This window comes from Amblyomma americanum, chromosome 3 (assembly GCF_052857255.1).
Source record: "Amblyomma americanum isolate KBUSLIRL-KWMA chromosome 3, ASM5285725v1, whole genome shotgun sequence".
NCBI lineage: Eukaryota > Metazoa > Arthropoda > Arachnida > Ixodida > Ixodidae > Amblyomma > Amblyomma americanum.
The window spans coordinates 39,558,030-39,575,600 of NC_135499.1; the positions used below are offsets into that span (position 1 = coordinate 39,558,030).

General features: G+C 43.9%; 1 protein-coding gene and 1 long non-coding RNA gene across 2 annotated transcripts; both read right to left on the reverse strand.

Moving 5' to 3' along the window:
- Positions 1–9,431: 9,431 nt before the first annotated feature.
- On the reverse strand, positions 9,432–10,442 carry LOC144122916 (uncharacterized). The gene is made up of 2 exons (XR_013312944.1): positions 9,721–10,442; positions 9,432–9,629 (listed from the first exon to the last, which is right to left on the reverse strand). It is a non-coding gene; the product is annotated as an uncharacterized LOC144122916 (long non-coding RNA).
- Positions 10,443–10,539: 97 nt separating this feature from the next.
- Positions 10,540–17,532, reverse strand: LOC144123692 (uncharacterized). The gene is made up of 3 exons (XM_077656473.1): positions 17,244–17,532; positions 10,800–12,620; positions 10,540–10,556 (listed from the first exon to the last, which is right to left on the reverse strand). The coding sequence occupies exons 1-3, from the start codon at positions 17,524–17,526 to the stop codon at positions 10,540–10,542; spliced, it is 2,121 nt and encodes a 706-aa protein (XP_077512599.1). The 5' UTR covers positions 17,527–17,532.
- Positions 17,533–17,571: the final 39 nt, after the last annotated feature.

Consider the following 17,571-nt stretch of genomic DNA (forward strand, 5'->3'; position numbering starts at 1 on the left):
AGCGGCTACAATGACAAAGGTGAAGAAGTGCTGGAGTTAACGGAAATAAAAAAGGTTGGGGGTGCCCACATAACAACCTGAAATGGTTTTGGACAGGACTCCTAGTTAATTGCATTTGGAAGAGAAAGACAAGGTTTAATTTTGCAGTGTAAGCTTGCTTCTCTAGAATGAACAGAGAACGTTGCCTCGCACTGTTTGGGCCACCTTCCTTGACCCCATGAAAAAAAAAAGGATGCCTCTGGGAAACTATTTGCGGAATTTCCGCCCCCCCCCCCCCGCCCCTCGATTCAGAAGGGGAAGGGGGGGGGGTGACGTGACGGCCTTTTCTTTGTCGGGCTCGGCGCGACGCACGATGGACAAGACGGCGAAAGGAAGGGGGCTGTCAGTGACGCATGTTCCGCGCTCTTCGCTTAGCCAGCGTACAAGTCCCTTCGACAGCCTGAAATGCCTTCGGTGGGCATCGTCACGCATGTCGAAAGGATTGTCATGCACGTGCGACCGCCGATAACATTCCTTGCAAGCTTATTCATTGCCGTGAAAATCGGGCGGTGAGCATTTCTGGTGCGAAGTGAAGGAACTTAGTAAGGTCTGCAAGGAAAGACCTTACGCAACTTTACTGGGGCATAGCCGCCTTTCCGAAATTAACCGTGACAAGTGCCTAGCTGTCTTTGGATTCCAGCGAAGTTGCAGCTGTACCTCCGAATCCTCCTCGCCCGTTCCCACGCGGCTTCGCATGCCATGTCGCCATGTGCGGTAAAAAGAACAGTTTGCAGAGTTTAAATGGTTCAAGTATGAAGCTATGCAATGAAGCCAATTACAGACTTCTGTACAACAGCTAGAGGAATTTCAAGAGCATGCTGTGTGATGGTAGTCAAAACTAATGCAGTCAACTATTATTTCGTATTTTTTTGACCAAACAGACATGAAATGTCTGAAGATGAATGTGTACCAAACACATCGGTGCATCAGTTAATTGTGATGCGTGAAAAAAATTGTACTAACATATAAATGCCCATATGTCGTCATAATCAGGAATACTGAAGAATTAAGGAAAATAAAAGGTTTTTTTTTTGTTCAGGCTCACACACCTGCTACAAACATCTTTATACGCGTACGTAACAATTTATGACTCTGTAAGAAGCATTTTGGGTAAAAAGTACACTATGGCAGAAAGGAGTCTTTAGGAAATGCACTGTGTAGAAATAGCCATACCAATTTCATGTGATCGTTCGATAAATGTAACAAATACCGTGCAAACAAGCTCGCTGCATAGTATAGTTTTTTTGCAAGTTACTGGTTGCAGACCGCTCTGCAGTCACTGGACTGTGATTGAGTAAGTACTGCATGACAGTGCATGGATTGCACAGCAGTTGCTTGTTCATTTCGTTTACCACCATTTCGTTTACCACCGCAGCGAGCGTTCTTTTGTGCCAGCATGTGTGCTTTCGGTGCGGGAGGGCGTCCTTGGCGGCACCGTCCGTTCTGCGAACGGACCGATGGGCGCCCGCTTCGTTAGCTTATTGGTGTGGTCGTTAGGGCCGCGGGAAATGCCGCCGCTGCCAGAAGTACGAACCGGAGAGCCGTGCGGCGTCTCCTTTCAAGTGGACCCATGCACGTGTGCGGGTGAGAGTGTGTGTGTTTGTGTGTGTGTGCGCTTCCGGTGCACTGCAGGTGCGCGGTAGCCTGCAGCGCTTGGAGGCGACTCAGTCAAGTGACAGACGACAAGGAACCCGTGAGAGTGTGTGTGCGATGCTATTTTAGCTTGTAAATAAGTTTTCGTAAATATACCCTTTTGTATTTCCTTCACATGAGAGTTTAATCGTTTCATTTCTTCAGCGCGTATTTGTAACATTAATTTAATCTTAAGCCTCATTTCAAACACAATGAAACAGGACGTGTAACTTTTTGACATGTTCCTTTTTGGCAGCCTCTAAAAATATTTCCGCATGAATGGGCTAGCTTAATTGTTTTGCAGCAATATAACCACGGGACTGCTGTCACTTGCAACATTTTCAAATTGTGTGAGCATCACTGCATGTGAGGGGTCACAACCATATCCTAGCTGTTTCTTGAAGGTCCCGTTGCTTTGATGGCAATGCTTGGACAACCATGACCATCTTCCGCATTCATGCGTACAGGGTATGCCCATTACGTGCATGCCTTTCTACCTATTAATGCCTTACAATGCAAACAGACAACAAATAAAAGGAAGAGCACAAGTACAGACAGTGTTTGTAGCCCACACTCTTCTTCTTCACGTCAGTAAATATATATGGCACATACCCACGCGGGGGGATTTGCCAAGGTACAGTGGAGATTGCCAATGAAATATTTGCACGGGGGAAAAAAAAGACGTGAGGCGGCGGCGTAGAAGACTGAATCAGGATAAAAATTGGAAAATTCAATAAAATTTAGGAAATATGAATTACCGAGAATAGAATCAAGCATTTTAGACATGCAACAGAATTTTGTATGCAGCTAACAAGGTGACCGATCAGTCGCACTTATGTAATCATGAAGGTAGCCACAAACACTGCTTAACGGGAATTCCTTGGCGCTCGCACCGAACGAGAGAAGAACTGGAAGAGACAGAGGGAGTCCTAACCTCGAAAGAGGGACCTCCAAATACTGCTTTCCTTGAACTGCGAACCGCCGGCGAGAGAGGAGAAAATGACCTATTGTTTCAACTTGCCCACATGAGACACAAAGGTTTGTCGCAGCGAACCCGCATCGGCGCAAGTATAAATTTAAGTGAGGGATTTTGCATCGCAGAAGCGTCACTGATACCTCGCAACGCCTTGATTTACACCACTGGACATTCCATGGGTAATTTAAGTGGTGAAAATCCACGGTATTGAGCAACGGATCACTCAAGCTGGCTGAAATATGTTGGAACCGCTGGAAACGTGAAGTTTCCAACATAATGAGGTGAAGGACAGGAAAGATTACAGGAGCGCTGAGAGCTGACCTTGCCAATAAATCAGCCACCTCGTTAAAATAAACACCCGAATAGGCAGGTACTCAGACCAAGTGGATCTCACGCACTGTGCACGGAACATAAAACCTAAGCGACCAATTCATTAACGATTTTCCGGAATATTGGAGACTAGAACTGAAAGGCAGTCTGCAAGAATGAGAACTCAAGCTACATGCCTGGGAATTAAGAGAAGAGCCAAAATAACCAAAAACTCTACGAAGAATATAGGAGTATAATCAGGGATACAAACAGAATAGCTCCAAGCCAGATCCTGCGAATATATCCCAATTGTAATGTTTAGTAGCTTCTTCTGAATTTAAAAGTAATGCTACTACTTTGAACTTTAAACTTTGGGGGTTCGAATAATAGCTGATAAATCACAGGGGGACAAAAACTGAATAACGGTAACAGAAACTTTGGCTATATTCAAGAAACATTACAAATGTCTTCCTTCGACGACTCTTCTTCCCGCACTGCCCCGTCCACCCGTTTTCTTCAGCAACTCGTTGCAAGGAGATCAGATCAACTTGAAGCGGAGCTAACAAATTCTGCGTGAACCTAACTTGCGGAAGCTGATAGCGTGGCCAATGCCTCCCATGCCTACTACGGATGGAATCAATACAAAGTCGAAGAAAAAGTATACCGCAGCACACATGATTGGAAGTGAAAGACGAATTTTGTTGATGTTGTTAGCCTATCAAAAGATGGCACATACCTACACTGGGCGATCAGCCAAGAATCCGGTGGCTATTCACCTGTACTCAGTTAAAAAAAAGAAAGCCGCGCGGGAACGCAATACTGGTGGATGTGCTGAATTTCAGGAACAAACGTATCGTGCAACAAGTAACAAAAATATTCGTGAATCAGATTTTACATTGCATAATAAACCATGACTGCACCAAAGCAATGAGATATAAGTGAAGCATTTCGTTGCTTTCGTGACAGAAATGAGTTATGAGGTTTGTTGAATAAAAAAAAGTGATTTTTGACGGCAGCCAGCATGAGCCATTTAAAGTTATAGCTCAACATTAGTCACATCTGATATAGATGACACGCATGCTTTGAAAACAAGATAATGTTTTTCTTTTTTTTATGAGAAATGCACAGGCAGTTTCAAGGCTTGCTTCACAATTTCATTTCTGGCGTATACACAAAGGCATGCCTATAAATTTTTCGTGTGTTACACCAGAACCAACACTACTTAAGTTGGTAAATCATGTTCATTACCTGGGTGTCATTAATAGCAAACATATACTAATGCTGCTAATCCTATAGAAGAACAAACAGCGGTTTTATGAAGACGTTAAATAATACGTGATACTGCATGTGTCCATCAGGCAATGAACTGTGCGGCAGTTTCAGTTTCTCTTCTCTTATTTTCAGTTTCGGTTGTCTTACTTTCAGTTTCGCTTCTTCAGAGTTTCAGTCACATGCATGTCTCTTGACACCACGTATACGTGACGCAAGAAAAGTAGAGGGGGGGGGGGGTTCGGCGGAAACTTGGCGTCATCATGACATCGCTCGCTCCGGTGTGTCGTTCGATCTTGCATCTACAATACAACAACGTGTCGACGAGGTAAACCTATGAGTTGCACGGGATCTTACGCCCCCTCGTACATTCCTAGAAACACCGGGCCAGTCACCAGTACCATGGAACCAGTGGAAGGCACTGTTTTCTACCTACTTAGAGGCGTCTGGCCTGAGTTTGCTGCAACCCGGCGCAAAGCCATGCCTTTGCAGTCGCGCGGCGTCGAAGGTCAGCGTCGTTCCGCAATTAACGCCTCCTGCCACGAGCGCAAAATGAAGGAGCAGGGACCTAAATTAATGGCGATTTCCACTGGTCGTGCTGGAGCAGCTTTTCTTGCTCCGCGACGACGAATTCGAGTTCAACTGGTCGACCTGGACCGACCGCGCGAATTCCGCTGGTCGATTGGAGCAACTCCGTTCCAACGGAGCTCACAAGGTTGATACGCCGACCAGTGCCGGATCTGCTCCGAGGCGGTTTGGGGCGCTCTTTTGCGATTCGAGCGCCTCACTTCAGATCCACCAGTGGAATTCGCCATAAGTGAAGTTACGAAAGGCGAAGATACGTTTCAAACCGCGCTCAGCACTTGCAACCGTCTGTCCTCAGCCACGACGGAACGCTACCGCGGTTCAAGATATGTTTACAGAACCCTGGCGAGCCTGTCAGCTGCAGGTTTACATTGCTCAGTTACGCGAACCTGCGTAGAACTGCGACTTCGACAATTCCGTGAACACTGTTGTTCGTGATCAGCTCGTTTCTGGCGTTGCGTCGGACAACTTCATAGGATGAAATTGTTGCTCGAAGGTGCAGGGCGAACCGGGAAAAGGCGATTAATCGCTTGTACGAAGAGGCACTTTTTTTTAAAATTCAGTGGTCACTTTGGCGACGTAAAGTGCGCGAGGCGAAAGCCTTTCTGCGCCCACTGTGGCTGCTTCTTTTAATTTTTATTTAATTATTTTTAATTTTTCGCTTCTGAAACTGCATTGTCACATAAGGTAATTTTTCCTTTTTATTTTTGTTTCTTTAAAATTGTTATTTATTTTTATTTTTAACGTTTCGTTTTGAGCTATTAATTTACTTCACAAATTAATGTGTAATTACAAACTAATGCGCAATTTCTAATCACCAATTACTTCTTAATTGCTAAGACTATATGGGTTATATCAATTATTATACCATTGATGACGTCATAGTGTGACAGATTTCGCGGACGGATGGATAACGAGAGCCATTAAAGGCTTTCGCTTTAAATGTTTGCATGAAGTCGCCTATAGGCAGCTATTGGCTCTAGATTGCAGTTATTCGTTTCGGGCCCCTGATTATACACCTATATTCGCTGTTCATTTTCTAGGGGTTCAGTTGGCCCTATAGATAAGGTCTCTTGCATCGTTACTGATGTCATTATACTTGCTGACAGCCTTTCTGTCCTGACTCACTCGAAGGCTCGAAGGACGCTCTTCTGGGCCATTCTCTAAGATTTTTCATTCCACTACATGTTAAAGAAATGCGCTTTCACTGGATACCTGGACACTGCGGCATTGATGCTAACAAGACGGCCGATTTTTTAAACAAAATCTGCGCTTTGTGGGCCTGTGGTACCATTTACTCTAAACACTGTGCATTGACAACAGCTTGCTTCCAATGGTTCCTGCATCTGCATTTTTTCAGTCATGAGCCTCTTAGTGCTGCAGCGGATTTTCAACATTCCCTTGGAGTGTGCGCTTAAGTAGTTCATGGCAATTCGAGGTGTCTATGAAGTGGGATTCCAAATGTCCCCACTTTATAGACAATGATTCCAAATATGAAGTGGGATTCCAAACGGTCCCACTTGTTTTCAAGTGGTGCCACCTCAAAACAAGTGGTTTTAACAAGTGGTCCCAATTGTGGTCTCACTATGCAGGTGTTGTTGAGCCTCTGCGCAGGCTCTTGTGACACTACGTTGCTTTCGCTTGGGACTCTGAGGCAGTTCAAAGCTTTCATGAAGTGAAGCAACTACTTTCAACTTGTGACGTAATGCACTTGTTTGATCCGGCTCTACCAGTGGTCGTGATCACAGATGCTTAATTCAGAGCATGTACTTTCTTTTAACTTCAGATACTACAAAACGTTTGCAAAAACTGCTGGGTCAATAGCCGAAGCTAGTATAGGCCCAATGTACACATTTGTTATTACAGCAACAGAAGATGCCAACATGAAACTTGGTTATAAATGATCAGTGAACAAAGTATTAGCAAGCAACACTCAACAGCACAGGGCCTAAGACTGACCCCTGGAGGCACTCCAGCACACACAGGCTGTCGAGATGATTTTAAGTGTTTTATGTGGAAAAATTGTTTTCTGTTAGTAATGTAGCTTGTAAAGAAATCAAGAGTGGAATCCCTAAAACCATAGTGCTCTAGCTTGTGAATTAAAATGTTATGATTAACAGTATCAAATGCTTTCTTTAAGTCTAGGAACAAGGCTGCAGATATTTCATTAGCTTGTGAATTAAAATGTTATGATTAACAGTATCAAATGCTTTCTTTAAGTCTAGGAACAAGGCTGGAGACATTTCTAATTATGCAAAGATGAACATAACTCTTGAGACAATGCCATTACTGCTGTAGATGTAGACCTGTTATTTCTGAAGCCTTGTTGACAGTGAGATATGATTCTAGTTCTCTCCAAGTAGTCATTTAGTTGCTTTCCGACAAGTTTTTCGAACACAGTGTTAATGATACTCAAAACCGAGATTGGACGGTAACTGCCTGAATCATTACTATCCTTGTTTGTGAACTGGTATAGCTGCAGTGATCCTCAAAATATTTGCATAAATACCTTCGTAAACTGCATGATCCATTACTATTGATAGGAGTGGAGCAAGTTGGTGGATGTTCTCTTTAATGCTCTCAAAGTAATCCCGTCATGTCTGGTTGCCTTGTTCGCAACGAGTTTTCTTGATTGCTGTGATGTCACAATCGGCAACAGCTTGCGGTAAGAAGGTGTCATGAACACAAGGGTCATTAACAGAGCATGGTAGATAAAGGATTTGAGCTACAAACTCAGGGCCAATGTTTGTGAAGGAATTATCAAACCTATCAACTGTGTTTTCATCAATGTGTTCAGGAACTACGCGCTGTTTTAACTGTCTACCGATTACGCTATTTCCCACATCCCACATTTTTCAGGAGTTTCCTTCTGCTTTCTGTATTAGCATACAGTTGTATTCTTTCTTTCTCATCTGTATTAATGCCACTCCATAGTTTCTGGAGGATCTGAACTTGTTTGAATAACAAATGTTTTCTTTTTGACGTTTCCACTTACGATACCATTGATCCTTCTCTTGTATAGCCTCAAGTATGTTCTGATTCATCCACAGGCACAAAGAATTGTTCGTACCTACGGGTAGTGCATAATGTGCATTTCGATATGGCAGACTCAAGAGCCTCAGCAAAATTTTCGAATTCAGTGTGAGCATTTGTATGATATATGTTGTTGAAATCTAAATTGTATATTTTCTCCTGCAAGAGTTGATAATTAATTCACGCAATTGGTGCAGAACTCATTCGAGCTGTTTTGTAGCAGAAATGTAATGGAGGCCTGCATACTGCTGCATATTTGCATCTCAACTCTCCCACGCTAAACACTCTGTGTATGGGCATATGAATATTGGCATGGGCGTGTGTATGGGCATATGAATATCAGCATTACTTTTTATGGGGTAGGAAGTTCGAATTGAAGCAGGTCATCAAGCACAGTTTACCCTATACTCATCACATGGAACCAGTCGTTGATCGACACGTAATATAAGATTGTCTGCATGACTAGATTATTCACTGATGATGCTTTGATTTACCTCAGTGTGATTGCTCATATGGACTGCTAATATTAAAGGTCACATCTCGATGAAACAATTTCTTGCTCCTTAATGTCTCTAATGCTGAATTCATCATTCACAGAGTACCCGAATATCCTCCAGATAGTTTCCAGATAACAGCTATTAGCGTGCTTATCACAAGATATAAATATCTTGGTGTTCATCTTAAGTCATACCTGTCATGGAATCAAAAGAATAACTGTGTGTTCTGCTAACACCTTCCTGGGCTTTATTGAACATCTAGAATAAGCTCCTGTAAATGAAAAATGACTTGCATACATTACACTAATCCTAGCCCAAACCAAGGACATGCATCACACATTTTGTATCGTGAACAATGTAACCTAATTAGTGACATTGTTACAAATTATTTAGCGGCCGTAGGCAAATGTCAAGTGATGACCCGTCTATACTAATGTTTGATGCATCATTTCAAAGATGTAAGCAAAAATTTTGTGTCTATACCACTTTAAGCTCAACTGTATACGCATATCAGGAGATGATAATCCAAGCTATTGTTACCAATGTAGTCTATTGTAATGTAAACAGTAAATATTTGTGCAGTGCTAATGCAATAATTATTTAATAAAAAAAGGCTCTGATGACTTGGATGCATTCTTAAAGAGTTTGCCATGCAGCTGTTCTAATGACTGTAACTATGAATGCAGGCTAATCTATCTTACCTATTAACTCAGTGAAATGCTGTGTGGCCCTTTCTGCAGATTCTACAGTACTGCAACAGTATAGCATTTTGAGCAGTGTTATGAACAGTGTTATTGTGGTCCCTTTGTCTATTTTGTGCACTCACTTAACCATATCTCAATTCACACATCTGTTCAGTTGTCACACCTCAGTTTATCTACTTTATGTGGGTGCTTAATAAAATATGTAAACAATCTACAATGTATAGATTGTTTTTATTGGAAAAATAATTTACGATTGCTTGTGGTGACAATGCATCTTTAAAAAGTGTTGCAGCTTTGTTTATTTCTGCACTGCACGCCAGACAATGCTGGTAATGAATTCAAATCACTGGATGCATGTACCTGCAAAGAGATTGGACGACAACGCAGTTGCAGGAACAAAATAAATATAGGTTTATTTCTGTGCTATGACAGGCAGATTGCAATATACTAGAATCTGAAGGAAAGGTAAGGCATAGTATAAGTTGCGATCTTCCAAGTATTTCAATAACTGATGCTAATGACATCTTCAGTACAATCATGAAAGGCCATCAATGTTGTCTTCACGTCTCTTTGGTTGTTTGTCACCTGAAAGACAATCACAACAGCGCAAATTAGAACAGTCGTCGCTTTTAGCTCTGCACACACTGAACTCTTATTTGACAGCGCATAATAGTACCATGTGCCACTTAGCAGAGTTGTTCAGAAAATGTCTGCATCAAGTTGCACCCTAACAGCAACTTTGTGAATTGCCAGCAATGTGTAGCCATGGACCTGAGGAAAAAGGAAGCATGTACAGGTGGGGAATGTGTCAAGGCAGTGAAACCCCTGTTGGTCCGCGGGTGCACGCACCACTCTTACCGAGCACTCTGTACTTATAAGACACACCATGCCAGAAGGTTCCCTCATTTAATCAAACTTATTGTGCCTTTTGCAAGCTGCACACTTCAGGTGCTTGGTAAGAGCCTCCCTATCCGCCACCTGGGAGACGCGCTCTCTAGCAGTCAGGTTCTGCCAAGAGAAAAAAATGGTCTGGCTAAGCCAGATGCAGAGAAACCATTGTGCTGTAGGTTTCGCTTCAGTTGTTTAAGTGTGCAACACACTGAGCTGAAAGGAAAATATACTTACCTGCAGCATATATGGCCAGTATGGAGGTGCCTCTCGCGCTCTAACGCACACACCATCCTACTGGTACCACAAAGCTGCTGCTGAAAGGAAAATATACTTACCTGCAGCATATATGGCCAGTATGGAGGTGCCTCTCGCGCTCTAACGCACACACCATCCTACTGGTACCACAAAGCTGCTGCTGAAAGGAAAATATACTTACCTGCAGCATATATGGCCAGTATGGAGGTGCCTCTCGCGCTCTAACGCACACACCATCCATCTGGTTCGAGACAGCTGCACACCTCATAGGCGAGGTATATAAGTACATAGATGAACTTGTAGACGGGTTGTAAACCAGAAGAGAGTGCCATAGAGTCGATCTCATCTTTCATATGTAGTTGTGTCCTGGAGATGTTATTATAACAGTTGCCTCATCATTGCTGTTAAGGATTTGCTTTTTTATGTTGTCCTTCTGGAGCTCAGTTGGCTTTGAAAAACTTGTACCTGAGCTGGACAGCCTCTGCTTCTTAGTGGAATGAAACCTGACTTGGTGTTCGATTTTCTTGTTTGCAGGCTCTCTTGATGTGTGGGGCATTTCTTGCTTCTTAGTGCCTTCATAAATCTTCAGTACAGGGTCCACAAGCTTGCTGGCCTTGTTGTGCACTTCTTGAGGAATTTCTTGCTCTGCGACATACTCTTTGAGCAATTCCATCTTGGCCAAGACCAAGTCAGATTTTGTCATGCTTGTAGAGGCTTCTGCTGTTTGAACACTTTCCAAAATGTGGAAAGCCTCGCTTGCCTTTGAATTGGATGACACTGCTTCAGTAGCTTTCAAGATCTTCTGATCTCTTCCTTCAGGTGCGCCAGCGATGACCACACAGTGAATGTGTTTGCAGATCGTCAAGCTCATTCGGTGCTCCTCACAATCACATGAATAGCTATGCACACACACCATGCACTCGCTGCACTTCAGAGGGCAGCAGGCACTACCTTTCTCTTTTGAAATCCTGTATGTGAGGCCTCTTGTGGACTGGGATTGCACAGTCCATGTTCCATCTTCATTCCTCTTGGCAGGCGTAGTAATTGCCACAGCAGATCTGTGGTTCTTCTCGATCCGGCTCATCTTGCTCGTTCTCTTTGCTTTCACAATGTGTTGTACCCTCTTCATCAAAGACTCGTATGTCATGTCCATCAGTGCAGTGATGAGCCTGTCAACACGATGATTCTTCTTACCTTCCAGGAAACTATGCTTTAAAGTCCTGTGCATCCTTTCAAGATACATGTTTGTGTTGATGCCAAGTCCAGTTCGAAAACTGTAGGCCCACATCTCCAGGCGGTGAGCATAATTTCCTCTGAAGTACTGAATAAACTCCTGAAGCCTGGGATCTTTGTTGGCAAGAAATGACTCGAGAAGCTCAGCCACTTCGTCTTTTTTTGGGCACTCTAGCAGTGTACGAACAGCATGGTAAACATCTACTGCGAGTTCTTTTCCTTTTATCTTCTCAGAAATCCTTCGCTTCCAGTTTTTGTCCACATGCCATGTGCAGAGTAGTCGATGTTGAGGTGGGCCCATGACTGTTGACCAGGCCTTGAAGTATTCGGATGCATCATCTGTCATGAAAGTTCTAGCTGACAGGGCTCCTGTGGAGGACTTCAGGGATTCAAAGAATGCTGATAGGGTTTTCTCATTAATCGTGCTGCAGATGAAGTAAGCCATAGGCAATCCTGCTCCATATTCATCCAGCACCAGAACAGTCACCAGTTCAAATTGGTACCCCGTTGTTCCATGTGTGGAATCAACACAGACTGTTCCTGTACCTAGAACTTTCAGCAGCTCTTCCTGTGGCTCCGTCATTAAGGCAAGAGCAAAGTCTTTTGTACTAAAGGTATTCGTTGGGTCAACAACTGCCTGCTCTTTGTACAAGCGAACAACAGGTTGCCCCTTGTTCCTCATGCTTTGCACCCATATGCTTACACTCACAGCATCATTATCATGACATCTTTCAGGAACTGTGAGGTTATATTGCCGCTTGATGTTGTGCAAGTCCATGCGATTTGTCAAATGCAGAGGAGTTAGCTTGCTTGTCACCGATTCCCTTATTTTCTTCAATATTGTCCTCATGGGCACTCCTTTCGAAAGGTCATCTGCAATGCTTGCCCTTTCCTGGTCAGTCATACTCAGGTGTTCAACATCTGCATCATGCCCATAATGCGTCCTTTGGTACGATACCTTGACAGTACCCTCGTCTCTAGTAACGATCAGAAAAGAAAGGCATGTCCTGCCGCTCCTGCAGCTTCCCTGACTTTTCATCGCACGAGTCTTGTTGCCTCGACCTGGTCGTGCCACTCCTGACCTGTTGCAAGCGTAGTAGGTCCTCGTACATCCGTTGGTGAGCCTTTTTTCACCTGTGGATATTACGAACTTGCACACCTGGCTCGCTTCCTCCTGTCCTTTCCAATCATGGAACTCTGTAAAATGCATAAAAAATACTTTAGAAAATATTGTGTAGAAAGGTGTTAAAACTGAAGGCACTGTCATTGTCAGTGATGAATGAACAATGCTTGAAAAATATTCGAAAAACATGGAGGATTATGTGCACCATAATTTCATGTATACACTGTACATACCAAAAAGCGGAACTTTGTACCTTGCAGAAAATACAGCATTCAAATGCCCAATTCAACAATATCACGAAGGTTTGCGATACTTGCGCTATATGCTTCTGTTGCCATCACCTGGCTCAATATCTGCACGCGTGTTTGCTATGTGGCCCTAGTTACTATCTCGTAATACCCACTTTAAAGCTGAAGCATGCAATTGCGTGGTGGAATCCTGGAATGCGATCCCCTCGTGTTATCGTTATTGTCTTGTGGACGTGTGCGCCCGATGAATAAAGTAATATCAAAGGTATTGAAGGAAATGATATCAGTGCGTTTTTAAGGGAGTATGGTAGGGTAACCCTCCACCAAAAATCAAATTTGGAATTTTGGCACAAAAAAATCGACTACACTATGCGGAACAGTCCTGCGGAAGCGCGGCCTCGAGCGCCCGCTCAAAGCGGTTTAAATGAAGGCTACAAGGGTAGACGTGCGGGCTAGTTGGTGCTGCATACTTGTTTTAAACAGCGCAAAAGACACGGACACAGGAGGGACACACAAGACACACACAGCGCGGTTCAGATGTCGCGCCGAAATGTGCCACGCGCCCTGGCGTGTAAAAGTGGCAAGTGGAGTTCGGAGGCCGGTTTGTTTATCGTTGTTTTTCGCGGTTTTCTTCATTATGGCGTGTTTTTTTTGCTTGTGTGTGTGTATGTATGGCAAGTAAACGGTGCATACTAAAAGATAATGTATTGTTGGAAGTATTTACTTTTATAGCAGATATGCAGCTAGTGGTGCTCTTGTAGCGTGTTTCGTCTTTGTTATTGTTTGCATAGGTCGTGATCGCTTATGCACCTTTTTCGAACCTCAAACGTAGTACTTGCCCAGAAGATGGCACGATCAAAAATGGCAGATGGCAAATGGGGCAAAAAGAGAACATTAAAAAAATAATCGCTTCACTAGCAAGAAGGACAGTGGTAAACCGGCACGATAAAGCGCAAGCTTCACGAAACCTGGTGAGAGGATCGGTGGTGAATCCTTCGATGTAGACGGCTCAAGTACAACTGGCTACGTCTCATCGACTTTTCTCTTCCCTGCAGCTTCATGCAAGATGTTGCTGTGAACAACATATCTAATACACGTGCAGCAGGGGATTCCTCCTTTCTGTTTTGTTCATACGCTTCGATCAGTGATTTGATGCTCCCCTGCTCCACGTGTTTTATAAATACTGTCGAAAATCGTACTCGAATATAACAACTTCGAATTCATCAATCAACGCTATTCACAAATTAACGGCACAGCCATGGGTACAAGGATGGCCCACACCTACGTCAACATCTTCATGCATAGTAATAAGTCTAAATTTTTGAAAGATTGTCCCATTGAGCCCACCCTATACAAACGCTACTTGGATGACATCTTTTTAATTTGGACTGACACACCTCGTCCACCCCAACATATCTTTCACTTACACGTGCGCCCACACCACAATTAACTTCCTAGATGTTGAGATTTTGGTAAACGAAAGCTCACTCACCACCAGTGTATATAGAAAACCGACGGACCGTCAACAATACGTACACTTCCAAAGCTGCCATCCTCGTCACTCTAAAACAAGCATCCCATACTCTCAGGCACATCGATCTAAAGGAATATGTTCCCAAGATGAAGACTTCGTAAAAAATTCCAAACGCATGCAAGAAGTCCTCATTAAGCAGCGATACCCGTCGCCATTGCCGACGATGCCATTCAAAGGACATCTAAACCCAACCGAGAGCAAATACTGGAGTGACGTCGATACAGCGAGCAAACAGACCATCAGGCAAATCTCGTACTTCCCTTCACCAGTAACCCAGCCGCCTAATGTACGTAAACAAAATCTTCAAAAAACATTTCAACATTCTCAAACAAAGCGAGCTAGCGCCTCGCCAAAATTTTCACTGCTCTCCCTCATGCAGTCTACAGACGACCGAAAAACATTCGAAACATTCTAATACACTCAGTCACATAAAGATCCGGTTTTGGGGTGTCGACCTTGTGGAAAAAGTAGATTCCAGGTCTGCAAACACATTGCAAACATCAAGCTGTGAAATAAGCACAGCTTCAGGATTCAAATGGAAAATTAATGACAACTCTGATTAGGATTTATGCAACGTAATATACCTCCTAGGATGCAGTGTGTGCAGTACGCAGTACATTGGGCAGACCGTTAACTTTATACGAATTCGCTTTAATAACCACCGCGCGCATATTTTATCCCTACCTTTCCTTGTTAAAACACATATATTAATGAGAAAAACGGCCCATTTGATGCAATTAAGTTAACAGTCCTACAGGGTGGGTTCCACAACAAAGAGATCTCGAGCAACGCGAGTCATACTTTATTTACAAATTTAATAACAATTCCTCACGGCATTAATGAAAGTCCGGGTGTATTGACCTCCATCGCCCCTTGCAGAGCCAATGCTGACCTTAGGAATTCCGGCGCGACAAACCTCGGTCGTTTGTCGCCAGCGGCATCTTTTTCAAGCTTCGCTGCCCGCTTACACAAAGCTCTGAATTCATCCCCCACCCCTGTCTTGCCAGTTCGACGCACCACCTTGCCGAGCGGGGTGCAATTGAAGAACCAAGAACCCTTGATGGGCACAAAAGAAAAATACTAGAAAAAGGAGAAAGAAATAAAGAGAAAAAGAAAAACGCTTTGTCCCCTGCCGCCCAGCGAGCTTGCGCGGGAGGCCAGCCCGGGGGAAAAAAGGAATAACCAGGGGAGGGAGGGCATCCGGGCCCTCAAAGCAACAATAACAGACTTTGGCGGAGTCCCGGAGCAGATAAGAATCATAGATGCATGTACTGCCCGTGCCGCCGGCCAAAACGAGCAAACAAATAAACAATAAATTCAGACAGGGCAGGAGACGTTCCAGGAGCGTCTTCGGTACGAATAGTGAAGGCGGAATCAGCGGCGCAGTTAGCTTAACTACACACACGTGCACTGTGCATGAAACACACACACAAAAGAAAAAGAAAAAAGGCGGCAAAACATACGAGTTCGCGAAAGTGTCCTGTGGGGGGGTAAAGGTGAATGGCAGGAGCATTTAATCAAGGGTTCTTGGTTCTTCAATTGCACCCCGCTCGACAAGGTGGTACGTCGAACTGGGAAGACAGGGGTGGGGGATGAATTCAGAGCTTTGTGTAAGCGGACGGGCAGCGAAGCTTGAAAAAGATGCCGCTGGCGACAAACGACCGAGGTTTGACGCGCCGGCACTCCTAAGGTCAGCACTGGCTCTGAAAGGGGCGATGGAGGTCAATAAACCCGGACTTTCATTAATGCCGTGAGGAATTGTTACAAATTTGTAAATAAAGTACGACTCCCGTTGCTCTCTTTGTTGTGGAACCCACCCTGTAGGACTGTGAACTTAATTGCATCAAATGGGTCGTTTTTCTCATTAATATATGTGTTCTGACAAGGGGATGATGGGTAGGAATAAAATATTTACTTATGCAAGAGTGACTAGCTATGCGCAAAAATTTCCGTGTTTCAATTTTCAAAACTGCGAACTTTGACCGCAGCGTCCCGGACAAATAATTCCAACTCCCGACCGCGTTTTTAAATTCATTCTAAACGGGGTACGTGTTTACTGGTACCTGCAGTGGTCGGCTGCGCAACTATATATATAAGCTATCGAGTGCAGCTGTCATATTATAAAAGAAAATCCGCACAAAACAAAAATTACGCAGCAACGGGCTGTGGCGAATGATTGCGCGCAATATTTTTTCGCGGGTTAGTGAAACAAACAGTTTTGTTTTAAATCACGAGAGTTGTATCAAAAGCCTTTATATGTCGTCATTAATTACGATAGGTACGACGACACAGTGAATAGGAGTTTATATAGACTGTCGTCCTTCAAAGACCCAATGCTTTTCTCCTCCAAAACGTCGTGTAGAACAAAACCGGACCGCCAAATATTGACACGGTTGTACGAAATTTCTGCACTAACGAAAGCTATGAGTGTAGTCTCCTGCATGTAGAGAATGTAGAATACAAGGAAAAATTATAATATGTATGCTCTAGGTCAGGCTCATAGTCCTACAGCACTCGATTGTAAATGCAGGCACTCGACGGAGCGCTGATAGACGGGCGTGGTCACCTGTAGGCGCATTTGCGTGGCTTTGCATGGATAGTACGTGTTTAACCTCTCAGGTCTGCAAAAGCTGTATCGGGTCCGCCAGGCAGTGGCGATTATAATAAATGCACAACGAAGCGCGCCGTTCGAGCGCACTAAAATAATACACCAGCAGCTCAAGGATATCATATATAATAAAAATAAAATGCGGGATTTAGCTCGCTGCAAAAAGCTGTAAATTCGCCCGCTGCGCACATATATAGATGCATTCGCACAGACTTGCTAAGAACGTTAAAGCAAAACAAACAAAAAAAAGCCAAAGAGGCAGCGCAGGAAAATTCATGCACGTCGCGTTGCAAACATGTCTCCTTACCTTTGTCGTTCCCAAAGGACAGTTGCAGATTTTCGGCTGGGAATTTGTGCGCCACGTTGTAGTGATGAACCAAATTTTCGAGTGTTGATAGCAGGCTGCTGCACTGGTCGCAGTGAAGAAAGGCTCCTTTCGTCTCCAACTTGTGCACCATCCTCATATGCTGCAGCATGTTTTTCCGCTGAGTGAAGACTTTGTCGCAGACGCCGCAACGTCGATCATGATGCAGATCATGGTCACCGTGCTCAGGTTGACGTTCACTCTGGTTTGGAAACACTGACGCCATTCTGGACAGAAACGCGCATGCAGTGTGTGAAAGCGCGGCGCAATT